The following is a 27,602-nucleotide window of genomic DNA, read 5'->3' on the forward strand; positions in this document are numbered from 1 at the left end:
TTCTATGGATCTCACTCTGCCTCATCGATCCTTCCCTCCTTCCTCTCTTTAGTTTTTCCTCTGGTCTCTGAGATCTTGCTAAATTTGATGGAATTTAGAGGCTCCCGGGGTTGGCGTAAGAGTTTGATTTTGTAACCATGGGGAAGGCAGGAAGTGTTTGGTCGGTGCTGGATTTCACTTTGATTTACCTTTCTTTTCTCTTTATTTCTTTTTTTTTTTTTTTTCTGACCTTTTCTCTGGTCTCCTGACCATTTAAACCTCACGACTCTGGCAAGATTCTGAAGTACCTGGTTAAGGCGAAGGGTAATGGGATATTTATAAGGTTTTAGGTGAATTAATGAGTATAAATTCATATGTATTTGCACGCACACACACACACGCACGCACACGCACACGCACAAAAAAAAAAAAAAAAAAAAAAAAAAAAAAAAAGAGCAATGATGACAAGACGTTGAATCGGTAAGACTACCGAATGAACAATTCTGAGCTCTTTTAAAAAAAGAAAAAAAAAAAAAAAAAAAAAAAAGTGAGAATCTGAGAGGAGGGCAAATACATTTTCACAACACTTTACACTGCAAGAGATATCCGACATGATTTGAGGTCATTTTGAGGTCGAAGCCGCTGACGCTTGGAAAAGGAGCAATGCTCAGGGCAAACGCAATTTATTCATCTGGATGCCGTGTTTCGACGAGTGGAGGCAGATAGGCCGACAACATGTTATTTGTTAAGAACATTTTGGGGTTGACGTCCCCTTGAAATTTTGTTGTTAAATTTTGGGTTCTGGGGACTCCATGCAAGATATCGCCTCGTTGGGTCTTAATGAGCATGAGAAAGGTTTTAGATCAGCCAAGGACGACACGGGAGGAGTTGGTTCACGATCTCCCTCAACAAAATGCTAATTCATTTGGATTTTTTTAATTTCATGTCATTCTTTCTGATATTCCTCTCGATCATTGTTAAAATAAAGTTGCCATAAAAATCAGAGACGTCATTCAATTCTCAGTATGAACATTTTCAAACTCAGCGGGGATCACTTAATTCCTCCCTATTTTATTCCAAATCATTTCCACTTTACAGTATAGCACAGAGCCACTCCATTTTCTTTGAAAGCTTCAAAGATTGCCGCTATGATCACCAGCACACTCGTGTCTCTCAGCAAGCTTTTTGCAAGAAAAGCTTTGAGCAAGTGAATGGTTCCTTCCCAGCGTGTGTTCGTGCGTGTTTTGTTAAAACGGACTTCTGAGAGAAGCTTTTGCCACGTTCTGGGCAGGAAAAAGGTTTTTCTCCACTGTGTGTTCTTGTGTGCCTTGTTAAATTCATCTTCTGAGAGAAGCTTTTGCCACATTCTGGGCAGGAAAAAGGTTTTTCTCCAGTGTGTGTTCTTGTGTGTCTTGTTAAATGTGACTTCTGAGAGAAGCTTTTGCCACATTCTGGGCAGGAAAAAGGTTTTTCTCCACTGTGTGTTCTTGTGTGGCTTGTTAAATGTGACTGCTGAGAGAAGCTTTTGCCACATTCTGGGCAGGAAAAAGGTTTTTCTCCACTGTGTGTTCTTGTGTGTTTTGTTAAACCAAACTTATGAGAGAAGCTTTTGCCACATTCTGGGCAGGAAAAAGGGTTTTCTCCACTGTGTGTTCTTGTGTGTCTTGTTAAATGTGACTGCTGAGAGAAGCTTTTGCCACATTCTGGGCAGGAAAAAGGTTTTTCTCCACTGTGTGTTCTTGTGTGTTTTGTTAAACCAAACTTATGAGAGAAGCTTTTGCCACATTCTGGGCAGGAAAAAGATTTTTCTCCACTGTGTGTTCTTGTGTGTCTTGTTAAATGTGACTTACGAGAGAAGCTTTTGCCACATTCTGGGCAGGAAAAAGGTTTTTGTCCAGTGTGTATTCTTGTGTGTCTTGTTAAATGTGACTGCTTAGAGAAGCTTTTGCCACATTCTGGGCAGGAAAAAGGTTTTTCTCCACTGTGTGTTCTTGTGTGTTTTGTTAAACCAAACTTATGAGAGAAGCTTTTGCCACAGTCTGGGAAGGAAAAAGATTTTTCTCCACTGTGTGTTCTTGTGTGTCTTGTTAAATGTGACTTACGAGAGAAGCTTTTGCCACATTCTGGGCAGGAAAAAGGTTTTTGTCCAGTGTGTGTTCTTGTGTGTCTTGTTAAATGTGACTGCTGAGAGAAGCTTTTGCCACATTCTGGGCAGGAAAAAGGTTTTTGTCCAGTGTGTGTTCTTGTGTGTCTTGTTAAAACAAACTTATGAGAGAAGCTTTTGCCACATTCCGGGCAGGAAAAAGGTTTTTCTCCACTGTGTGTTGTCAAGTGAACTTTCAAACACCATTTTGAACGCAACGTTTTCCCACACTGAGAACATTTGCAGCAGTTGTTAGCATTATCACCTTTAGCGTATTCATCATCATCATCAGCAGCAGCAGACTGTGACCTTATGTCATCACTTTGCACTTGTGGTGGTCCCCACTGATCTGCATCACCTTCTGTCTTCATGTGTTGAGGAGTTGAGCTGCTGCTTGGCGGCTCCGCCCCTCTGTCCCCCTCACACTCACCGTTTTCGTCACCTTCACCCTTTAAAGGAACAAAGATCATTGGTGACTTGGTGACGTCATCCTCAGCCGCCTCCTCTTTGACACAAAGGGGCTTTTCCTCCTCTTTAATGTAAGCATGTTCTTCCTCCTCTTTAATGTAAGCATGTTCTTCCTCCTCTTTAATATGAGGAGACTTCACTTCCTGCTGTTCAGGGCAAAGATATTTCTCACCGACGTCTGCAGGACACAAGAAGACAAATACAAATTTGGTTCAGTTAAGTCAAATCTCAAGCACGACTTGATGTTGCGTATTATTGTTTCTACAGTGGCGCCTTGATTTGGGCCCACCGCACACGGTGCGATAATGTCAGAACCCGATTTGAACCAGACCATCCGGGGGGTAGCAGGAGGAAAATGGACACCCTCCGATAGGGTTGTGCAGTTAATCGAAATTGAATTACGATTTCGATTATTACCCTTCACGATTACAAAATAGGCATCATCGTACAAAAACTATTACTAATACTAGGGCTCAAACGAGCTCTCGTCATTTCTGCCTTGGATACCCCCTGAGATAGTCGTAGTCTCGTTAACGGCAGTATGCATGACAGTATGCGGGGCTGTGAGAAATCCAATTTCAAAATAAACCTTACCTTACCAAGTACAGTGGTACCTCTACTTACTAACTTAGCATAAGCATTCAGACTCGGCATTAGTATGGTAACTTTTGATCTTGTTGAAATCAGGTCATTTTTAAGTCACTTCCTGTTGAAATTAGGTCCGTTATGGGTCACTTCCTGTTGAAATTAGGTCACTTCGTGTTGATTTTAGGTCTGTTCCGAGTCACTTCCTGTTGAAATCAGGTCATTTTTAGGTCATTTCCTGTTGAAATCAGGTCAATCTCTGGCATACCTAATCAATTGGCCAAGATGGCCGCCACTCTGTGTGGGCAGTGGTGCGAGAAACCCAGGCGTAACTAATCAATTTGTGATTGCCTGTGAAGCTGTCAGATTATCCTCAACAAGTTCTTCGTTTCTGGAATTTGATATATAAGCACAATTTTACACCCCACAATTCACCCCTGTGGAATAACAACTAGATTCTCGTCAATCGGAAGTCATTGTTTTTGGGACACTGGATGGATAAAGGGATTTGGGCTGTTTCACATCTTATGAATGAACAAGGTGATTTTTTAAATCATACAGACTTTTGTGTTAAATACAACCTTCAATGTTCATTTAGAGAATGTAATAGAGTTATTAAAGCCATTCCAGACCAATTTAAAGCAATGACTCAGCAATTGGTGGTACATTCTAATGTATCTGAGATGTGTTCACTATATTTGGAAGGAGTTTTCTTTGGGAGTAAACAATTGCCTAATACACTTTTTAGGAGGGTATTAACTGAACGGTACTATCCGTTCTTACTTAAAAGAAAATATGTTCTACGGGATTACAGTGATGCTGATGCAAAAAGGATAACGAAACGTTTAGCTCCTCGGTGGCAGGGCCCCGGGGGTGGATGAGATCCGCCCGGAGTTCCTAAAGACTACAGAGGGATCACACTCCTCAGCCTCCCTGGTAAGGTCTATTCAGGGGTGCTGGAGAGGAGGGTCCGTCGGGGAAGTCGAATCTCAGATTCAGGAGGAGCAGTGTGGTTTTCGTCCTGGCCGTGGAACAGTGGACCAGCTCTACACCCTCAGCAGGATCCTGGAGGGTGCGTGGGAGTTTGCTCAACCAGTCCACATGTGTTTTGTGGATTTGGAGAAGGCATTCGACCGTGTCCCTCGGGGAGTCCGGTGGGGGGTGCTTCGGGGGTACGGGGTACCAAACCCCCTGATACGGGCTGTTCGGTCCCTGTACAACTGTTGCCAGAGTTTGGTCCGCATTTCCGGCAGTAAGTCGGATTCGTTTCCAGTGAGGGTTGGACTCCGCCAAGGTTGCCCTTTGTCACCGATTCTGTTCATAACTTTTATGGACATGATTTCTAGGCGCAGCCGAGGCGTTGAGGGGGTCCGGTTTGGTGGCCTCACCATTGCATCTCTGCTTTTTGCAGATGATGTGGTGCTGTTGGCTTCATCAAGCCGTGATCTCCAACTCTCACTGGAACGGTTCGCAGCCGAGTGTGAAGCGGTCGGGATGAGGATCAGCACCTCCAAATCCGAGACCATGGTCCTCAGTCGGAAAAGGGTGGCGTGTCCTCTCCGGGTCGGGGATGAGATCCTGCCCCAAGTGGAGGAGTTCAAGTATCTTGGGGTCTTGTTCACGAGTGAGGGCAGGATGGAGCGGGAGCTAGACAGGCAGATCGGTGCAGCGTCTGCAGTGATGCGGACTCTGTATCGGTCCGTCCTGGTGAAGAAAGAGCTGAGCCAAAAGTCGAAGATCTCCATTTACCGGTCTATCTACGTTCCGACCCTCACCTATGGTCACGAGCTGTGGGTCGTGACCGAAAGAACAAGATCCCGGATACAAGCGGCCGAAATGAGTTTCCTCCGCAGGGTGTCCGGGCTCTCCCTTAGAGATCGGGTGAGAAGCTCGCTCATCCGGGAGGGACTCAGAGTCGAGTCGCTGCTCCTCCGCGTTGAGAGGAGCCAGCTGAGGTGGCTCGGGTATCTGGTTCGGATGCTTCCTGGACGCCTCCCTGGGGAGGTGTTCCGGGCATGTCCCACCGGCGGGAGGCCCCGGGGAAGACCCAGGACACGCTGGAGAGACTATAGGCGCTTTCACACCAAAAAGCCCAGGAACTTTGAGTTCATGGTAGAGTCAGTTCCGGGTCCGAAGAACTTGTGAGCGGCCCACGAGTTTGCGTTCACACAGCTTGAAAGCGGGCAGGGTAGTTTATTCAAATGAGACTGATGACGTAAGTCAGGGGAGGAAAAAAACAGCACTACCCCGCCTGTCCAGCAAGTGGCGGTACCGGTAAAACTGAATGACAAACAAGCAGGGTGACGTTGAAAAACGCGACCTTTGACCCTCCATCGCCATTTCTTGTGATACAAAGCGGCATGATGGAGCATTATCATCTTTTTCTCTTACTTGTTATGTTGTACAAAGTTGTGGTTGCAACTATTAGAACGTCAAGGGAAAGGACCCGCCGTACCCCAGCAAGACGAGAAATGGGCAGAATTCGCTCACGCCTCGTGGAAAGACGGTCAAACCTGCAAACACGAAGACGCTTACTACTGCAAGCGCGAAAACTCCTGCAAGCACGAAGACGTGCAGTGGTAAGGCTTAAACACACAATTATACGGAATTTATTTCACACTTGTAACATATGTGATTAAAGTGAAGCGTGTTTCCGCGCGCGTCGGTCTTGTTTGTGGATATCTTGCCGTGACGCGCGCTTTCATGAACTCGGCAATCGCTGGAAACTGGTGTTTCCAGCCTAGTTATCGTGCAATTCACTGCTAAATAGGGCTTGATGGCGATTTGCTGTTGACGCTAAATGTACGCTTCGTAATTCATAATATCGTTGGAGCTGGATGTATTGTTAGTCTGTCCACGTGTTGTTTTCTGCTTTAAAAAAAAAATAAATAAAAAAAAGGCCGACCCAAAGTGTTGAAATGGCTTGCTTTCTTTGACAATGCACAAATGATAGGACAGACGTGCCGGGATTTAGGAAAAAGTTATTAATTTGGGAAGTTTTAGATTGCCACATCAAGTGGTTTATTATAGGGCCACACATATAGGTGCATATTCCGCTATTTTAAGATATTCTGGTATCATGTCAATCACGAGGTTGTTGCACAAAAGTAATTAATGTAGAGATTAATTTAATAAATTAATTTAATTTAATAGCATTCATTAATTTGTTGTGTTTCTGTTTCAGATTTTCCACTTCTACCGGTCTGGGTGTGTTCCGCGCAGGGTGTGGAAGAACATCAGAACCTCCGACTGGTGGGACGCTGTAGTTTCAACCTACGATGATGGCAAATGGATGAAAGACTTTCGTGTTTCCAAGGACACATTCGAGTTCCTCTGTTACCGTCTTGGACCCGAGCTGTAGAAGAGTGACACCAACTATCGTCTTTGTGTTCCACTGCGAAAGAGAGTTGCTGTAGCTCTGTGGAAACTTGCCACCAATAATGAGTATAGGAGCATCTCACATTTGTTTGGCATCGGCATTTCTACAGTGTGTCAATGTGTGCATAACTTCTGCACTGCGGTAGAGAAGGTGCTTTTGGCAGAGGTCATACGGTTGCCCTCCAAAAACAAATTAGAAGACATGGCAGCACATTTTCAGACAAAATGGGGGCTGCCACAGTGTGTGGGTGCGATAGATGGATCCCACATTCCCATTATTCGACCAGAAGAGTACCACACTGAATACTTTAACCGCAAAGGCTGGCACTCCATCATCCTGCAGGCTGTGGTGGATGCAAAGGGGCTCTTTTGGAATGTTTTTGTTGGTGCTGCTGGGAGCCTGCATGATGCTAGAGTGCTCCGCTTGTCTGGGCTGTGGGATCTGGTGGACAGAGGTTTGCTACACCCTGAAGAAACAAAAACCATACATGGACACAACGTTGGGTATTACCTGCTCGGTGATGCTGCCTATCCACTTAAGAGCTGGCTGCTGAAGCCGTTCAACGACAACGGCAGACTGACCATGCAGCAGTTAATTTACAACAACAAGACAAGCAGAGCCCGAATCACCGTGGAACACGCATTTGGTAGATTAAAGGGCAGGTGGCGATGTTTGTTAAATCGCAATGACTGCCAACTGGACAAAACAAAGTCTATGGTCATAACTTGTTGTGTTTTACACAATTTGTGTGAACAGAACGGGGATGATTTTTTGGGAGAATGGGAGGACAGTGCTGTTGTTCCGCAGCAGCCTGATGGTACTGAGTCTGCAATAGTGGAAACTGAGGGGGTGCATGCCCGTGCAGCAATTCTGAAGTTTTTAAATACATCATTGTAAAGGAATTGTGTGTTTGCATTAGTTTTTTTTTTTTTTTTTTAAATAAAAAATATTAAAAAGAATTCATTGAGCGTAAGTTTTTATTTGTGTGAAAAAAAGCCCCAAAAACTCTGATATGAAATCGAAAGTATTTATTACTTTGGCATTTGGCTTATTGTGTCAACAAATCTGTTTAAGACTGCCAGGAAGCCCATTTGGAAGTCTCTGTCAAGCCGTTGATCTTCCATGCGTTCCTGCCGTCTGAGCTCAAGGTCTTCCATGCGTTCCTGCCGTCTGAGCTCAAGGTCCTCCTTGTGCAACCTCACTTCTTCGAGAAATATCGCTCTCGTGGCCTCCCCGTTCTTTTCGTCAGACTCGCGCAGGTAATCCAAAAACAGGTGGTCTCGGTCCCGTTTGCGCTTGCCTGTAGGGATGTAAATGTACAATGAGTGAATGACAAAAAAACAAGGTGCAGGTGCCCTTAAATTATTTATTATAAATTATGTGAATATAGGTTTAGCGTGTAATTGGATTTGAACCATCGCAATAATAGAAGGGCTGGGTATAATACTAATGTCCTACATCAATGTGACTTTGATTCACAAGAGCTAAATTCCAAATTGATTCCAATATTTTTGATGCAATTCAAAAGATTAATATACATCAACCATCATTTCTCAAATATGAAGGACCTGATCAAAAAGGCCACAATCATTAAATTCCAAATGAAATTATGCAGAGGCAGTATCTGCTGACATGATTTGAGTTGACTTTTGTTCATGGCTGTAGTGTGACTATAATCATTAGCAAGCATAACAATTTGTTATTCAATAATTGTAACTGGGAAAAATGCCACAGAGGAGGCGGGCCGTCCATTTTGTGAAGGTAAGAAATTTGAAACTTTTTTTTTTTTTTTTTACTGGACATTTACCTGGACGGGAGAGCAAGGCAGAAGACTCAGGAACAGCTCTGCTGATTCTGCTCGTAGGCCGCGAATGTTCACTCACTTCATCATTTGAAGCTGTATCAACATCATGTACATCCAATGAGTAACAGTGAATAATTTCGATGAGCTTCAAGTTACATGACTTTGAACTTACTGGAAGTTGACATAGGGGCGCAGCTTCCGCTTGTGGATGGACCATCCTCGCTTATCCCTTCCAACGCCTCGACTGGAACTGTATCAACAGAGTCATGAACTGAGTAAGGGCACAGTGCAATGATTTAGGTGAGGGTGAAACACGCCACTCACATATATCCTTCCATTTTTCATTGCCACAGAACAGAATATGCCACACTACATTGCCAAATATGGCGGCATGTACAAGCTTTTTTTTAGGCAGCAATACACACTGGCGTATCCAACGAAGTAAAATTAATAGTGAGTGGTGTGTTGCTTTATTAGTTCTATATGGAGCTTTTGAAGTTACATGAAATGAAATGAAACATACCAGGACTGCTCTGGGAGACATCAGAAGGTACAGAGAAGCTCAGAGAAGGTCCCGCTGTAAGTCAGAGTACATCACAACAAAGGTCAGTTTACACTGTTAGACGGCATACCTTTTATAGCAACGGATATTTCACCGTGACCGTCAACTCCCCTGCCAGCGAAATTCTCGCGCGATTCATGGCAAAGTAGCGCTGGTATCGAGGTGAAGGTCACGGCAAAATATCAATTTCGAGTCATTCTTCTTACGTTTTCGTTTCCCCAGAACTATATACGAGCGGTTAGGTGATGAGACTAACAAGTTAAAACTCTTTAGTCGCGTTGTATACAGAGCCTTGGCTTAAGGGGGAAAAAAACAAACGAAGTGGTTGTTTTGCTTTTAACCGTGCATATCATGCCTGGTTTCCACACGTCCTTTGCACAAAGCTTTCCAATTTCGTCATCACTGGAAGCAAGGCTATTTCGGCATTAGCTGCCTACAATACTCTTCATTTACTAGGTTAATTGATTTAGGAATGATTTCACAACATTACATAGGTTCGGAGCTGGATGCGTGCCTTTGCCAAGCTTAAGCCATGCTACGCTAACAACTTAGTGCTAGCGCGGTGTAAAAGCCACGTTAAGACCGCGCAGCGACCTAAACGAATATATAAATACAAATGTTCATGAGGCAATTCTGTCTTACCTTGGTGTGTTAGCGTGTCTGTTGTTGAGGAATCCTCGCCCACTGCCGTGTCCTCGCACATAACTTCCAGCATTGCAATTGCAGAGTCCTTTGTTTTACCGGTTGTACACCCCATCCGGTGGCCGAGAATGACGTCCAGTCTTTCGTACCATTTATTAATTTTGCGGTCATTTCCGCTTCGGCTGTTGTGGTCCTTGAGTTTTTTATAGTCCTGTTTGAGTTTCTTGATTTTTTCCCTTACCTGCCTTTGTGTGTGGAAAATGCTAAGCTCTTCTAGCTTCGCGGTTATCAATTGATAGACTTTATCGTTTCTTGTGGCACTTTCAAATTGTCGTTGGGTCTCCTCGTCCCCGTAAATGCTCAGGAGAGCCTGCACTTCTCCGTCCGTCCACCTATCGTTTTTTTTAAATCCTTCCATTTCCAAAACGTTTGGGGGGAAAAAATCGTCGCGCTCTCAGCAGTGAAAAGTAAAAAAGAAATGGCGGCTTTACCGCGAAAAACTCACCTATCCAAAACACACCTCCTCGTCCAGTCAACCAATCATGACACACTTCACAACACGCCCCCACTTGTGTAGTTCAGGGTACACCGAAATACCCTCCTCTTGCCTAGGTACTTAGGTAGTACCGTTTCGACCCCCCCAGACCCGGAACTACTTTTGTGTGTGAACGCAAACTTTGGACAAACTCCCCCGGAACATAGGGAAGTTCCTGAATAAGTTCCTGCGGTGTGAAAGCGCCTTATGTCTCTCGGCTGGCCTGGGAACGCCTTGGGATCCCGCCGGAGGAGCTGGTGGAAGTGGCTGGGGAGAGGGAGGTCTGGGTTTCCCTCCTAAAGCTGCTGCCCCCGCGACCCGACCTCAGATAAGCGGAAGAAGATGGATGGAATGATGGATGGATGGAAATGTTTCGTATCATAACCGATTCCTCATAAAGCTAAAGAAGTTCATTTTAAAATATTAAATGATATTTATCCTTCTAACCACTTTTTGCATCTAAGATTTAATTGGGACAATAACTTGTGTGTATTTTGTGAGAATGACATCGAAACAGTGGAACATATCTTCTTTGATTGTGAACACATTTCAGAATTTTGGTGCGATGTACAAAGCTAGTTATTATGCAAAAACATTGCACTGCGTCCTTTCAATTGGATGTCAGTTAAAGTTGAAATTTTGTTCCAGGAAAAGAATTTGGACTTTTTGGTTAACAATTGAATTTCTCTTGCAAAACATTTTATTCATAGATGCAGATACCTCAAGGTGAAGCCCCACATCAATAGTTAGAAGAATGACCTCAAATTGTACAAAAAAATCCTTGCATTTCATGACTAACAAAAATGCCCAGAGACTATTTTCTTTAATGGACCAGTATCTTCTTTTGGATTAAATTCCTCACTTTTTTTTTCCTTTCTCCTTTTGTTTATTGCTGTTCAACTGCAAAGTGTATAGTTTATGACAAAGTGTGCCTTAATTGTTTGTAATAGAATAATTAATAAAAAAACACAAAAAAAAAACGCCTCAACAGGAAAATATTGCCTCTTGTTACGAAAGAAATTTCAAGATACGAAAAGTAAAAATACAGTACCGAACGCAACATACTTTTATTATTACCTAGCATCTTTCTGGCATCCCATTGTCTAAGAGGAACCTGTACCGTATGTATCTATGACCGTAGATAATACATCAATAGATCGGTGTCTATGCATCTCTCTGGTATCCCATTGGTGAAGAGGAACCTCTACCGTAGGCATCTATGAGCGTAGATAATAGATCGGTGTCTATGCAGCGTCCTCGTCGTTCATCCCTCGGGCCACGAGGTGTTCCGATAGTTAATACATTTACGAAAAACTAACGGCCGACGAATTTGTGCGGGTACTGCCATGTTGAACGCATTGACTGTTGTTCTCCTTCCTAATTATTGTGGCAGCGGCAGGGTCGTCACGTGACGTCATTTAGACGTTGCCTGGGTTGCCAGATAAGCTCTCGTTTCCACCCCCAAAACAACACAAAAGACACGGCCGGATGTGCCGCCTCGGTGCCAACGATACTTTGGGGATTGTAGAAAAGGCAGTTCCGTCACATTTTCAGAATCTTGGCATCGCCTTGGTACCGAAGTATCGGTTCTTGTTAGGGTCGTAATTGCGATATTGCGATTTGGTTTGCGATTTTTGTATTTTACACATTAAAATGCATGAAAACACCACAATTGTGAGTCACTTTAGTTTCAGACAAGTAATTTGATTCATATTTTAACAATGCAATACTATAATGTCAGTATTTGATGAAAAGCACGAGGCGGAGTGTCCTCTTCTGGTGAATATGCTAAGGGGGGGAGCTTTGACCTACATTATGTTTCTAAACCAAATCATTTGCCAATAAAAACAATACATTGACGCTCAGGCTATGGTGAGATTATAATATGTATAGTTACTAGAGATTAGGGGTGTGAATTGCCTAGTACCTGACGATTCGATTCGTATCACGATTCACAGGTCACGATTCGATTCGATACCGATTAATCCCGATACGAATTTATAAGTCGATTGTTGCGATTTTTTTCAATCAAATTTAGAAAATACTAATCAGTAAGCTTGTAGAGTGTAAGATTTATATGAAAATGTATTATTTATTTATCTGAAATTTCAGAGGTTGTAATCTGTTTCATGTTTGAACAGCATTAAAATAAAATATTAAGGCTTAATGTTCCGTTCATATAACATTCTTCCATGCTCAAGGTGTGAATCCTAAAAAAATAAAAAATAAATAAATAAATAAATACAAAAAAAATCGATTCTGCCGATTATTGAATCGATTCGAGAATCGCGCGATGTAGTATCGCGATATATCGCCGAATCGTTTTTTTTTTTTTTTTTTTTTTACACCCCTACTAGAGATAGACCGATAATCGGCCGGGCTGATAATCGGGGCCGATATTTGACATATTGGTACAAATAGGTATCGGCCTGTTTTATTAATCTGACGGCCGATATAAGCGATCCATTTAAAACTCCGTATTTTCGCTTCGAATGCAGCCCAGAGCGTCTCTGTCTGTTATGGAGTCCAACTCCAGCAACGTAACGCCCATAGCAGCATTTGATTGGTTAGCCGTGCAAGAGCCAGAACCAATCAGTAGTGTATGCCGTGTATCACAATAGCTGGTCACACACGCACCCACGGACACAACGCGAGAGACACATGCTTCGAAGGTAAGTTAAAAGAGAAGAGACTCCGCCGAACTTTTCACCATGATAAGCTAAACACATTGAATTATGTTGTGTATTAAATGCACTACATGAATGGAGCTGCATTGCCTTGCATTGAATCCCCGCTAGCTAACAGTGGTGTGTTCAGCTTAGCATGGGGGCTAACACCCAGTAGCTAATTCGTACTTGAACTACTCGGGGAGGGAATCACACACATTTTCACTTAATTAAGTAAACAATGTTTGTTAGAAAGGTTCCAAATATTAACAGTTGTCATTATTATATTGTCCAGTTCCATGTTAAGAGTAGAGTAATGTCATTATATTTACCTCTCGTGACGCACACATTGCATTATGGGTCACGTCCACTACTTGTTGCATAGCGGTTATTATGCAGTGAGATGCCACAGTGACACTAAATAGCGTTTAGTTACTTTATATTGTGTTTATTTGTCGCACTGGTTTGCCATTGTGTGCCTTAAGCGTCGACGTCGATTTGATTGGCAGCTCGTTGTGCACCTCGTTAAAGTCCGCTCCGTAACAAATTAAGTGTCTCAAACACCGTTTAACTACACGAACGTGTTCTCTTCCATATGTTTGGCATTAGTAGAGAAGTGCACTAAAGTATAGTGTGCTTATTTGCTCGTTTTGTCTCTCTTTTCACGTCATGTCTGCCGTCAGTTGGGACATTATCCTCTCAAAATGGATGCCACTAATATGTAACATCTACGGCCGTAGTCGGCTGCAATTAATGTTCAGTGATGTAATTTCCTTACGTGCATCATACTTTGAATAATGAGCTCATGTTTGGTGTGTTGTATAACTTTCTCGTGTGTTAGTAACTATTCATGTGGACAGCTAAGATAGTGCTTGTTAATGTGAATTAGCAATGTTGCAGCCCAGTTATTATTTAGACAAGTACATCTGTGCCATTAAGTGATACAGTACAGTACAGTAGTGAGAGAATAGTGTGCCCATATACACACACGTGTCTATAAGTGTAAAACACATTAAACAGCAGAAACTGGCAGTGGTCGACCGCAACAATGTCTGTTTAACCAAGTTGTTCTAACTATTATTATAACCAAGTTATTTTACTCGACCTTTTTCTGCGTTGATTGGGGCATCCTAAGTGGCAGTAAACTACATGATGAAGTGTCTTTTGACAGTTCTCTTGTAGAGAGGAGTAGCATGATATTGCTGTTCTCGATTTAAGATCCTAAGCTTATCAATACTGTCTATATGGTAACAATAACAATAATCATAATAAGGTCTACAAGAACTGTATGGTGTTCAGGGATGAATAGTTTTTCTCATGGAATTATTTATTTATTTTTTGCCGTAGTAATAAGTAATGCCACAGCTGATGCACATTTTGAATGACAGGGTTCCTCCTATTACTTCAAAATATAAAAATATAACATTTATAGAATAAAACTACAAGTATCCCAAATGCTATAAAAGGTAATGTCACATTGGCCCCCACATTTAACTCCCCCCGCCACCAACGACTTATTGCAGATGGAAGGATGTAAAACGAAATGTGCAGTGTGAGAATCCATTGTAAAGAACGGTTAGGGTTTGCATTATTCAAAAATTGGGTGCCAACATTTTAACTTTTACTGCAAATGAATATCGGCTTCAAATATCGGTTATCTGCCTCCTTGACTACCGATAATCGGTATCGGCCCTGAAAAAAGCATATCGGTATATCTCTATTAGTTACATATCCAGAATAATAACACAGAATGGAAAACAACCTTCTGTGTGCCCTGCAATTGGCTGGCAACCAGTCCAGGGTGTCCCCCGCTTATTGTCCATTTTACATTCTACATACATTATGGGGTAATAAAAAAAAGTAGTAAAGTACAGCCACTTAGGAAAGTAACTTTAATTAGATTACTGCTTTGGAAAAATGAACGCGTTAGATTGCTCCTTATTGAAAGAAAGTAATCAGATTACAATACACGTTATTACAGCACTGCTTGCAGCCCAAATAACATTCATTTTGAGTTGTTTTGAGTCACGCCTACACGAGTTCTTTCAACAACCGCCCCTGTCAAAACTAGCTTGCACCCCACAAGCCATACTGCACACTCTGCACCCATCCATCTTCTACCGCTTATCCGAGATCGGGTCACGGGGGCAGCAGCTTTAAGAGGGAAGCCCAGACTTCCCTCTCCCCAGCCACTTCAACCAGCTAAAGCGGAGGATTTCCAAGGCGTTCCCAGGCCAGCCGAGAGACAGACGTCTCTCCAGGGTGTTCTGGGTCGTCACCGGGGCCGCCCGCTGTGGGACATGCCCGGAATACCTCCCCAGGGAGGCGTCCAGTGCCTACTAAACCAACTTCAAATTTGTGCTAACATCCATCCATCCATCCATCCATTTTCTTAACCGCGTGCTCCTCACAAGGGTCACGGGGGTGCTGCAGCCTATCCCAGCCGGCTTCGGGCAGTAGGCGGGGTACACCTTAACTGTTTTGCCAAGTTTCATGTGTTTCTGTGCCCTCAAAATCAGCATTGTTTTCTTGGCGAACAGCGCTTAGCCACAGCCACAGCAATTCGTGAAAACTCACAAACTTCGTGTTGTGACATCATGAAGGCCGAAACCCTCATCTAAGCAAATATGAGGTAGGTGCAGTTAATTTGGTTGGAGAAAAACATTGAAGAAAAAAAAACTGCCAGTAGGTGGCGCTATCAGTAAGATGAAATATAAGTTCGTAGATGTCTTAAGGGCTGGACTCTCATCAAATGTGTGAAATTCTGAGAAGATAGGATCATCTGGGTCAAGTTAAAGCAACTATTATTGTCACGAAAAATTACCAGACTGTGGGGCACCGTAGTGGCCACGCCCTTTGGCGAAAAGTTACAATATTTGGTGTGGGGCATGATCAACGTCTTAAGGCTTTTCTGACCAATTTTTAATTGGATCCCTTCAACGAGCTTGGCACAGTAGCTAAAAACATAAAGTATGACATTTATTGTCACCACTAGGTGGCGCTATATGTATAACTGAATTTTATGATATAGATGTTTTCAGGCCGTGACTATTAAGTTGCATGAGAAGTTTGAGATTTTTTGGAGCTTGAACATGGGAGTTATTAAGCATTTGCTCTTTCTGGACACATTAAATTTTAAAGGCAATTTTTGATGACCCGCCCCCGTCATATAGTATTTCAAAAAGGCAAGATGTTTTGCCCAGTTGTTCTCTCAGGTCGTGAGATGATACATGCCAAGTTTGAAGTCAATGGGATGAAAAATGTTTGCAAAGGGGGTAAAAGCATGACCACAGTGAATGTGCCAAAATTGGACATTCAAAAATTCATAGCTCACTTCCTGTACATTTTCGGAAATGGCTTCCACTGACTTTTTTTGTGCGTCTCGGGGCGCTACACGTGCCTGCCAATTTTCGTAGCTCTAGGTCAAACGGGCCGGGATTGGTTTTTATTTTTCTACGCTAGGGGGCACTATAGAGTTGCGTTGTCATGACAACTTCATAATATCAAATTTTCGCCCCGGGCCCGATGAGAGTGCAAAGTTGGCTGCTGGGGTACTTTAACCTGAGCCAATGGTGGGCTGACTGATCTCAAGCGTCTCAAGTGGTGGACACATACGGAATACAAGGCAAAGGTAAAAAATGTCCACCAGGCAACGTCAGCAATAAATATGGTATGTCAACTGTCAAGAATGATTCTTTAACCCTCTGATCAAGTTTAATGTATACATTTTTAAGTTAAAAAGGATAGGTTTTTGTTTGAGAGATATTTATTTTGATAAGTTAATTGTGTTAGTTTGTTTTCAAATACATTTCTGGATAACTTTTCCATGCGTTAATATCATTCAAAAACATGTTTCCTATTCAACTCAGGGTGAAATAGTCAAAAATTGTTTCAACTACACCAAAATTTTAAAAAAATCCGCAAAGTTGAAGGTAATCACGTCGGCCGTCCTTATCGATGAGGTGTCCCTTGTTTATTTGCCAACTAATTCCATTCAACTACAAAGACATGAATATTATTTTCAAGGATAGAAACAAGTTGTTGACGAAGTAAGAAGTGTACAAACCTGCTCTGCGTAGGACAACACGAGGCTGCATGCAAACATCGCCCAGCAATTGAATATGTCGCTCCTTCGCTTCTTTGACTCCAAATCGTTCCTCCTCGTACTTCGGTGTGGTTCTTGCGCACATGTTGGCACAATAACGCCCAAAAAGTCACACTTGATGACTCATTGTCGATTTGTAGCGACGACCGAACGCGTCTCTTTGTTAGCAAGCTAAACTAAACTAAGCTAAGCTAAGCTAAGCTAAGCTAACTAGGCCGCGAAGCTTCGAGGCGCACCGAGACGAGTTTATCCGGCCACAAGCCAAAATACACTGATTGGCGACAGTCCAATCTAGTCGTTGTTGTGTATAAAAGCGCTCACGGGCACTCAAGGCTTCGTTGCGGCTTCACGTCACTTATTTGTATAGATTACCGGAGAGGTGGTTTGAATCTTGCCCGATTTCCTGTTTGGAGCGTTTCCTGGGGGCGGGGCACTTACCATTCAGCCAATCAATGCATGGACGCCTCTCGTTGCTCACGCTCAGCAAAGCCCGATTGGCTGGTATGATGTCACATGAGAACCGATACCTTCAGAGTTCGGAAAAAAAAAAAAAAAAAAAAAAAAACTCAGGCATTTCAGTTTTGCCGGCAATAAGACCAATGGGGGGGTTACTTTATATGAAGCATATGTCTTCACAAATCGGCAGCTAATGACGTGAACAGGACATTTTCACACCATCGTCAACAATTTGGACTACAATGAACATCAAAGATGGAAATGATCACATTTAGTGCAATCTCATCTTTTGCACCATTTTAGGAGTGAATAGAATAAAAAGTCGTAACAACTCCTCAGTCATTCAGAAATTGCTTCGTTGCTTTGCAACCGTTGCTATGCATCCAATCTCGGTGGCTCCTGTTCTGACATGGTAAATAAAGTCGGTCCTTTTTCAATATTTGTGGGAAGTTTCATGCTTGGATCACTTTTTCAGCAATTCGCACACCGATTGCCTCGACTATCCTTTTTTTTTGTGCCACTCTCAAGCCAATGTTTGAATTGATGATGTTAATATCTCTTCTTTCATCCTTGCTGATGTCAACGTTTGTATAACTGCTGTATAGCTGCAAAATGTCATTTAGAATTTTCATGTTTGCGGAGTTTTTGATCATGTCCTTGATATTTAAAGGGATACTTGACCATTTTCAAGTGAATGTTTTGTCCAGAATGAATTTGATAACTTCCTTATTTTTCATGTAGAATTAATACCTTTCAAAAGTCAGTTTTCCACTTGTTGTCGACTGAAGACCTGTTTTGTGGGTTTGGTCAACAAACTGAGCCATGATTGGTCATTGCCGACTTGCTCAGCACAGGTGATGTCATCAGGTGGAGAAGATTCAGCAGCTTACTTTGACCTGTGGAAGACATTTATCGGACTCACTTTTGCATATGTTTCTATGAAAAATGTGTATTTTACCTTCAATTTTAACATTATAAAACATTTTATGGTTTGACATTTGGAAGCAATGTTATTAATTTAATTGGATTTAACTCATTCAAACCCAAAGACATGTAAATACGTTTGCTTTTTTTTTTTTTTGCTTTTTCACTTTTTTAATGCAAGAGCCTACAGAAGGCTTTGATGCAGCTTCTGACATGAAGAGGTGGCTTAAAGTAATGGTAGTTAACGGCCAGCAGGTGGCAGCAGAGTATAGGAGATCAGCCATGGGCCATGTTGCAACAAGCTCTATTTGAACGTGTTTCCACCAGGAATGGCTGGGAGCTTCAGTCAAAATGGCTGGGAATGAATGACGTGCCAGCTAGCAGTTAGCGGCGAGCTAGCTTGCTAGCTACAGATCTCAAAAGAGGTCCGCGCCCGGCTTGTCACTTGGAGTGACTTTTTTTGTGCAAAGGAGTCACAATTTAGCAGTAATGGATATAATGCAGCATTCGAGGATGGTCGGAAGTCGGACTTTTCCAAATTCAAACCAGGAAGTGTGTACGGGAACGCCCCCTTGAACTCAGAAATTTAACTTGCCAAGTCGCAAGAAAAAAAAAAAAAAAAAAAAAGGACCCCAACTTCACGCGGACTACAACGTGACGTCACTCTGAATGGCAAAACACATTTTACTCGAGTATAAAACTGGATAGCTTTCTTCATTCATAAATATTGGACATAACGCCACGTAACGACGCAATGTACACTGTATGGAATGCTTATGGAATAAAATTTAAAAACTATAAATGAAGCAAAATTGCAAAAAGGCAAGTTTTCTGGAAGTCAAAATGAGTTCTGAGGACCAAAATAAAGAGCAATTTATCACTATCCACCATTTTGGTTGTTTACGTTCGCCTCGAACGCTTTCAGGTCAGAACTGGGAAAACCCAACTCGGAAATGCAGCATAAGAGCTGGGGCCAAATTGGTTCGACAATTAAAAACAAAAATGTACATATGTTGCTTTATGTTCAATATGAAGCAGCTCTTAACGCATTGACTGGCGGCCATTTTGACTGAAGCAACCCCCTTTTTACTGGATTTGGACTGATTTTGCGAGGCCCACACAATATTGTGTTCTATCGCTATCAAAACATGAAACCTACCAAAAGAAAGAAAGAAAGAAAAGAAAGATTAGTGTCTTCTTTCATCAGGAAAAAAAAAACATTTTTATCTGTTTCGGTTTTGCAGCACTTAGCATTAGAATATAGCTAATTTTCATCATGACTCACATTCCTGGTGAAAACACTGGCAAAAAGAGCTTGTTGCAACATGGCACTGGTTGATCTCTTATACTCTGCTGCCACCTGCTGGCCGTTTTTGTAATGACTACCATTTCTTTCTTCACCCTTTCCCTGCACTTCCACGTCACACGCGGGAAGATTATGACCAATATTCGTTTGGGGGTGGGCGGGGTCAACATGATGATGTCACACAAATAATGTCCTGTGACAAAGGGAATTCTTTTGGACCTTTTTTTTTTTCATGTGAAAATATGCAAATGAGCAATGACTCACCGTGCGGGCTTGCGTGTCCAGCATGTCTCGGCGCAACTTTGACGAGGAGGAAGTGTTCTGGGCGGAGCTTCCCGCTGACGGAAACCACGGAAACGGTCGACGTGGAAGTGCCGGAAATCACCACGCTGCTGCAGGTGGGATGACCGCGTCGGCCGGCTGGTGGGAATGCCGCACACCTGCACTCCTCAAATTGACTCCACCGCAGGCCTTAGGGAAAGTCTACACACCAGTGTTCCGTAACCAGGAGGTCGCGGGTTCGGATTTCACCTCCAACTGTACATTACAAATCTATCCAGGGTGATTATGCTAATGCTAATGTTAAGTTAGCATGCTAAGTTGGTATGCTAAGCCAATTTTAATGCTAAGTTAGCAAGCTAATCTAATGCTAATACGAATGCTAATGCTAAGTTAGCATGCTATGTTAATGCTGAGTTAGCATGCTAAGTTAACATGCCAAGTTAATGTTAATACTAATGCTAATAATGCTAAATTAGCATGCCATGCTAATGTTAAGTTAGCTAATGCTAAGCTTATGCTACATTAGCATGCTAAGATAATACTGATGTTAAGATAATGCTAAGTTAGCATGCTAAGACAATTTTAATGCTAGGTTAACATGCTAAGCTAATGCTAATATGAATGTTCATGCCAAGTTAACATGTTAAGTTAGCATGCAATGTTAATGCTAAGTTAGCATGCTAAGTTAACATGCTAAGTTAAGTAATTTTTATTTATTTTTTAAATTTTATTATTATCATTATTAATTCAATCTCTGGTGTCTTATTTGAATGATTGATTGATTGAATTATTTTATTATCTGTTCTCATTGCTGCTGGACATGTAAATTCCTGGACAGAGGGGATCAATAAATTCAGGTCGAAGTCTAAGTTAATGCTAATACTAATGCTAATGCTAATAATGCTAAGTAAGCATGCTAAGTTAATGCTGATGCTAAGCTAATGCTAAGTTAGCATGCTAAGCTAATGTTAATGTTAAGCTAATGCTAAGCTAATGCTAAGTTTACATGCTAAGCTAATGCTAACTTAGCACACTAAGCTGATGCTAAGTTAATGCTAAACTAATATTAAATTAGCATGCTAGCTAATGCGGATTGAATATGCTAAGTTAGTATGCTAAGCTAATGCTTAGCTAATGCTAATTTAGCATGCTAAGCTAGTGTTGATGCTAAGGTAATGCTAGGTTAGCACACGAAGCTAAGGCTAAGCAAATGCTAATGCTAAGCTTTAAACAAAACAATTATTGGCTTATTGACATTGCCACTTTCTAAATTGTTGGTTTATCGCTATTGGTTGAAAATTACTGTGCATCCCTACAACTACTAATACTTGTAAGGACGAGTTATGTAATTACTTTGTAATTTTAACAATGTATCCTTCAATTTCCTTCATTGGCAATCAGCTTAGCATTCAGCTATTAGCATTCAGCTTTCAGCATTCCCACGCAATTTCTCTTTCACAGAGTCGGAAACTTGGGTGTTCTACGATAACGTTTTAAGGGGGAAACAATTGGCCATTTGGCCCAATTGTTTTGGCCGATGTTTGAAGGCCCAATAAAGGTCCGGTTATAATCGGCAGCCAATTCATTGTTTGGTTGCTTTGTGTTGAGTGTCGGCGCGTTTGTTGCCGTGTATCCGTGCTGTGATTGTGTTTCAGAGCTGATGGCGACGCCGTGAGATGACTGAAAGAGCGGGTCACGTGATCGCCTCCTCCGCCTGACTCCTCCAAGGACTTGCCTATTACCCACAATGCACCTCACGGTCATCGTCATCAGCGTCTTTAAAACAAAAAAGAAAAAAAAGAAAAGAATGAAACAAAACGCAAGCAAGAGAATTGAAATGAATGATTTAATGGGCTTTCTTTCGTCGACATCCAGACCGGCGGCCATCTGGCGGCGGAAGCGCGAGCCCAAGAGGCACAAAGGAGATGAGGAGGAGGAGGAAGGCCGGCGAGCGACAGAGTCTAGTGGCGGTAGACGCCGAAGGCCAGCAGGCCGAGGAAGACGGTGATGCCCAGCAGCGAGGCCGACGCCGGCGGCGTGAACAGGTGGCGGTACTGGATCTGGCAGTACCACAGCGCCGCCAGCAGCAGCGCCAGCAGCGGCACCAGCAGGCCGCCCGCGTCCAGCGGGCCCGGCGCGCGCTCGGGCGGCGTCGGGCCGCCGCCGGCGTCGGCGCTCTGCCGCTGCGACACGTGGCAGTGCAGCACACCGTTGTGCGGCAGGCGCAGCGCCTCCAACGTGGCGCCGTCGTCCTGCAGCAGCTGACCCTGGTAGATGAGACGCACGGCGCGCTCCTGGCCCGCAAAGTACGTCCTGAGGAGGGCACAGTAGGAGGGCGCCAAGCGTCAGTCGACAGACGCCGAGCCCGGCCCGCCCGCTCGCCTGAATCGAAAGACGCTCACGCTCGCCAAAAGGGCCGGTTTTGGACCCGTTTTGGATTTTGCACATTTTTCTGGATTCAAAAAAAATAAAATAAAAAATTGCTGGTGGCCACAAGGGATTTTTTTTTTTGTATTCATTTATTTTTAAATTAGATTTGTGATTTTATCTATCTATTTAGTTTGCTCCGGCTGGGTGATGTGGAAACATTTCCTGATTACTATTATCTATATTTTCCCTTATTAAAAAAAAATTGTACAACACAAAATGAAAAGACTGGCTGTTTTGGATTTTTTTTTTTTATATTAAAAAAAATGCTGGTGGCTGGAAAGGATTTTTTTAAATGTATTTTTACATTTGATTTGTCATTTTATTTTATTTTTTAATGTTGGGGGAAGGGAATGAAGGGATTTGGGGGACTGTTTTGGATTTTTCAGATTTTTTTAATATTTAAAAAAAAATAAAAATGCCGGTGGCCAGAATATAGAAACATTTTTGATTACTATGCCATTTGAGACCACCATTTTCACTTAGTTAATAAAAAAAAATAAAAAAATTGTACAATACAAAATGAAAAGACCGGCACTGTTTTGGATTTTTCGGATTTTTTATTATTATTTTTTTATTTATATATATATATATATATATATATATATATATATTTAAAAAAAAAAAATGCTGCTGGCCAGAAGGGATTTTTTTTTTTTTTTTTTTTTTTTGTCATTTTATTTTTGGAATTTTTCGGATTTTTTTTTTTTTTAAATTAAATTAAAAAAAAATGCTGTGGCCAGAAGGGATTTTTCTTTTTTCTGTTTCTTTTTTTTTGTCATTTTATTTTTGGGATTTTTCGGATTTAAAAAAAAAAAGAAAAAAATGCTGGTGGCAAGAAAGGATTTTTTAAATTTATTTTTTAATTTAATTTGTCATTTTATTTTTATTTTATTTTTTATATATAGAAACATTTCTTGATATATATGCTATTTGAGACCACATTTTCACTTATTAAAAAAAAGAAAAAGAAAAAAGTACAACAAAATGAAAAGACTGGCACTGGCACACAGACTTTGGATTTTTTTTTTTTTTTTATATTTAAAAAAAATGCTGGTGGTGAGAAGGGATTTTTTAAATAAATTTATTTTTAAATTTGATTTGCCATTTTATTTTTTGGATTTTGGAACATCATTAAGCATATAATTTCTACATGTACTTTAGGCAAGTTGTAAAATGTCTGAAGTCCTCTTGTTTATGTCTAATAAATTGAAAACATGATAAATGATGCGGTGTCTACGAAGAAGAACTTTCTCAAATCGTCTCCGATTGCGATCCTGTAAATGTATGGGATGGTATGGCGAGAAACGTTTCTTGCGAGGAGCATGGCCGCCTTGCCCCCTCAAAAGTCTTGGCCTAGCAGCTATCCAGCGAGTCACGTTTGATGCCGATTGACGCGCAAGAGCAGAGCGCCACCTAATGGCGGGCCGCGGAACCGCACGTTTACCTCTTGATGTAGCCGACGGTGTCCTGAGGTTTGACGCGCGCCGTCCGCTCCGTGTCGTTGAGGAACTTGAGTCGGAGCACCATGTTCCTCTCGGAGTCGTCATCGGCGGGCGAGGGCGGGCCAGTGGGCGGGTGCGGGGGAGTGGCGGTCGGAGGGGAGGGGTGGCCGAGCGGCCCCGGCGCGGAAGCCGCCGTCGGCTCCGAGGTGCGGGTGGAGGCCCAGGCCAGCAGCAGCACGGCCGCCGCAGTCAGCGCCGCCAGCACGAGCGTCACCTCGTCGCCGACGCCCTCGATCAACGTCATCGCCGACACCGCCGCCGATGACCAAGCAGCCAATCGCACGCCACCTGAACGAGGTTTGGGGGGCACAACAACAAGTCAGCGTTTTTACAAAACCTGTTGCGCTTGTAATGCCCCCCCCCGGTTAAGTTTTGCCGGCACCCCGACAAGGAGACGCAGATGAACAAATGCAGGGTTTTTTCCTGTGTCTACAATTCAGAGGCGGCCACCTGCAACTAATTTGCAGCAACTGATGTGGCGCAACACAGCAGCGCTCCAGCTGCGTTGATGGAGCTCGGCATTTTAACAGTTGCAGTTGCAGCGTTGCACCATTATGGAGGCGCTATATCAACAGCGGTGCACCGGAAAGACCTGAAGCAACAACTAAAGAAGAAACGGCTTTCTTTCTTTCATCAATATCGTGATAATTATCGGATCGTGATGTTTGAATATCGCTGCATCTTGGGGCGGGAACCGCTGGGTACCTCACGATACAATACGATTAGCTCACGATATATTTCTTTTCACTCACACAAACACGCACACTAATTAATTCATGTGATGTGTATTGCGCACGAGTTTGAAGGCAAACGCACGAGCGGAGCTCCGCCCTCACGTCTCGGCGTGAGCCTGACGCAGAAGTATACTGAGGCCTTTACGCGGTCTCTCCCAGGCGGGGAATCCAACCCACGCCAACCGGCAGCGAAGGCAAGCGATGGTCCCACACCTCCACCCGGCGCCCCACATCAGCTGCCTACTCGCACGCACATTATTTCTGCTCCAGAAGACTAACCAAGAAAAGGGACTCATGTTACCGTCTATTAGATGGAATGGGTTCGGCTTTTAAAAGAGCGACGTAGAGCAAACTACAAGCGAGTGCAAGGTCGCCGAAGAGCGATTAAGGCGAAGAGTAGCAGCACAACTATCCCGTTCTAGCACTTGCACCAAAGGCATCCGAAAGAATGAGAGGAATGCTCACGTCTTCGAGAGTGCGGCGTGGCTAACGCTAGCAAAGATAAGTGCAAGCGCACCGTAGAAACAACAAACCTTAGCCGTATTTAGTACCGTGGGAAACATTGTGACGTGCAGCAGAGTTTGTCTTTTGCCAGTCAGTTGACAGGCTAGTTTTGCTTGCAAGGAATTTGAATTTAATTGCAATAACAGGTGGCGCTCATTATTTTTAAGCTCTTGATCTTGAAGTTCTGTTCTATACAAATGTTATTGTGAGTTGAGTTGTATATTTGCAGAATACTGGATGTGCAGTTTACAATACCTGTTTAAGTTGAACAAAAGGCTATGAGTAGCTTTTTTTTTTTGCACAAGCATTGTGGTATTTGGGTTATGCAAAATCCATGAGTAGTTGTTTTTTTGTATAAGTTATGTATGGCTTTTGAGCAAAAGCTGCGAGTAGCTTTTCTTTATTTTGCACAGTCTAAGTTATGAAAAAGATACGAGTAGCTTTTTGCACAAGCTATGTTAAATTTACATTAAAACTGATTCAAAATTAGTGTACGTTATTGTCTGAACATTTTGCACAACATTAATTTTTGAATAAATCAAACCTTGTTTATATGGGGGGTTTTTTGTTTTGTTTTTTTACTTTTGATTAAAATCGTAATTGTCCAGAATGACAGAATTTTTTTTTTTTTAGATTTTCACCCAGCCATATGTTACATTAATGGAACACTAAGACTTAATATTTTATTTCAATGCTGTTCAAACATGAAACCGATTACAACCTTAAAATGGATACTTGACTCATTAAAGTGAATATTTTATCCAGGATGAATTTGATAACTTCATTAGTTCTTAATGCGCTTTATAAATAAAGTTGAGTTCATGTACAATGAATACCATTAAAAAGTGATTTTTCTACTTGCTGTCTGTCGACTGATGATGACATCACCTGTGCTGAGGAAGTCGGTAATGGACAATCGTGGCTCTGTTTGGTAGTTACCTACTTCTCAGCACAGGTGATGTCATCGTCAGTCGACAGCAAGTAGAGAAATTACTTTTTAAAACTACTAATTGTACGTGAAAAATAATGAAGTTGCCACATTAAATATAGACAAAATAACTTTTTACTACTGAAAATGGCTCAATGAGTCAAGTATCCCTTTAATTGTCGTCATCTTCAGTCGACAGCAAGTGGCAAAATGTCTTTTCTTCAAGGTGTTAATAATGGAAGTTTCCAATTCATTCTCGACCAAATATGAACTTTTTATTGTTGAAAACGTCTAAATAAGTCAGGTATCCTTTCAAACAAGCTAGTCACCTGTCACCACGACAACTCAACAAGCCCAAACAAAAAAAAAAGTCCACCCAGGCCCCCCCGCAGCCGTGAAACAAGTGTCAGCAGCAGCAGACCTCGGACTGGGAAGTGTAGACTCGAGTCCGGTTCCGCAAGTTTCACGAGACTCGCCTCGCCTCGCTCGTTTGAAGCCTTTCAACTTTTCAAGCGAGCTAGTTCTAGTTGGGCTGCCCGTGACGTCACGATCACGAAGCACTCAAATGAGCCACAAGCTAACAAGCTAGCCTCGTCGCCCAGCGGGCCGGAAGTAAAGCAAAAGTCAACCTCGCGACGCCACACAGCGTCTTTTCGCTCTCAACTCCGAGTTTTAAACTAGCTTTTTTTTCTTTATTTTGTTCGCATGTGCGCAAGAACCAAGTACAAACTTACTGTTCAGCTTACAGGCGTCATGTCAGGTTTTAGCCTTGAAGCTAATCGTTGCTAATCGTTGCTAATCGGCTTCCGCATTCACACACGCGACGCTTCCGGCTTGTCTTCTTCTATGGTTTTTCCGGGGGGCGCCCCCTGCTGGATCGCTTCGTTGAATATTTTGACTTTATTTATTTTCCATCCATCCCATCCATTTTCTTGACCGCTTATTCCTCACAAGGGTCGCGGGGGCTGCTGGCGCCTATCTCAGCTGGCTCTGGGCAGTAGGCGGGGGACACCCTGGACTCGTTGCCAACCAATTGTATTTTTATTTATGTATGTATTTATTTATTTATTGAGTACCAACAATGATTTAATAACAAAAGGAGCACGATAAGTATTTTTGACTTTATTTCGGCCACTGGCCGACTGGTCCGGTCTGTTAAGATACGATCGGTGATCCCTGCACGATCGGTGACCCGCATGCGCAGAAGGCCGGCCAGCTTGGATCACTAACTACGGCAATGACAGAGGTCCAAACACGTTCACACACGCAAAATGCAAAAGGACATTTTAAATTGTAATAGAAGCACTTTTTTTTCCTCCCCAAGTACATCTTGTAACAAAGGTCGACATTTTGACACAAACTGGTGGAGCCATGTCCTTTGTTTTGCCTTCAAAATGTTTGCTTTGTTCTTGTTTGCTGCAAATGGGTGGCTTGAGGCTGCTCTGGTCATGATGTAATTGCTTAAAATTATTACTACACGGACATACAAGCCGTTTGAGTAACTAGGAAAGCTGTTTTGTTGTTGTTGTTGTTGTTGTTTCTATGTAAATTATGTATTGTAGCTCCTCAAGGGGTCCAAAATAACCGCTCGAACGGCTCCATTGTTCCTTATTGTGCAATTACCTGGCGGGCCGCTAGGGGGAGCGCCTGATAAGAGTGGCGGGTGGG

At 42.6% G+C, this 27,602-nt stretch overlaps 2 protein-coding genes and 2 long non-coding RNA genes across 7 annotated transcripts; 1 reads left to right on the forward strand and 3 right to left on the reverse strand.

Annotated features, from left to right (window-relative positions):
* Positions 1 to 488: 488 nt before the first annotated feature.
* LOC144007241 (uncharacterized) lies at positions 489 to 18,207 on the reverse strand. The gene is made up of 3 exons (XM_077506690.1): positions 18,075 to 18,207; positions 16,830 to 17,395; positions 489 to 2,768 (listed from the first exon to the last, which is right to left on the reverse strand). Exons 2-3 carry the CDS (start codon positions 16,951 to 16,953, stop codon positions 1,153 to 1,155), a joined length of 1,740 nt encoding a protein of 579 aa, XP_077362816.1. The 5' UTR covers positions 16,954 to 17,395; positions 18,075 to 18,207; the 3' UTR covers positions 489 to 1,152.
* On the reverse strand, positions 7,725 to 8,607 carry LOC144007840 (uncharacterized). The gene is made up of 3 exons (XR_013280394.1): positions 8,531 to 8,607; positions 8,362 to 8,451; positions 7,725 to 7,854 (listed from the first exon to the last, which is right to left on the reverse strand). It is a non-coding gene; the product is annotated as an uncharacterized LOC144007840 (long non-coding RNA).
* On the forward strand, positions 16,279 to 22,656 carry LOC144007775 (uncharacterized). Its single transcript, XR_013280349.1, has 3 exons — positions 16,279 to 16,433; positions 19,840 to 19,952; positions 21,492 to 22,656. It is a non-coding gene; the product is annotated as an uncharacterized LOC144007775 (long non-coding RNA).
* On the reverse strand, positions 21,671 to 26,817 carry tmub1 (transmembrane and ubiquitin-like domain containing 1). Of its 4 annotated transcripts, none has more exons than XM_077507361.1 (3): positions 26,669 to 26,817; positions 23,711 to 24,056; positions 21,671 to 22,149 (listed from the first exon to the last, which is right to left on the reverse strand). In XM_077507361.1, exons 2-3 carry the CDS (start codon positions 24,010 to 24,012, stop codon positions 21,798 to 21,800), a joined length of 654 nt encoding a protein of 217 aa, XP_077363487.1. In that variant the 5' UTR covers positions 24,013 to 24,056; positions 26,669 to 26,817; the 3' UTR covers positions 21,671 to 21,797. The 4 variants fall into 4 exon arrangements, with proteins under 4 accessions (XP_077363487.1, XP_077363514.1, XP_077363496.1 ...); XM_077507388.1 differs by having other exon boundaries at positions 26,681 to 26,803; XM_077507370.1 differs by lacking the exon at positions 26,669 to 26,817 and adding an exon at positions 26,356 to 26,493.
* Positions 26,818 to 27,602: the final 785 nt, after the last annotated feature.

This window comes from Festucalex cinctus, chromosome 1, assembly GCF_051991245.1.
Source record: "Festucalex cinctus isolate MCC-2025b chromosome 1, RoL_Fcin_1.0, whole genome shotgun sequence".
Classification (NCBI taxonomy): Eukaryota; Metazoa; Chordata; class Actinopteri; order Syngnathiformes; family Syngnathidae; genus Festucalex; species Festucalex cinctus.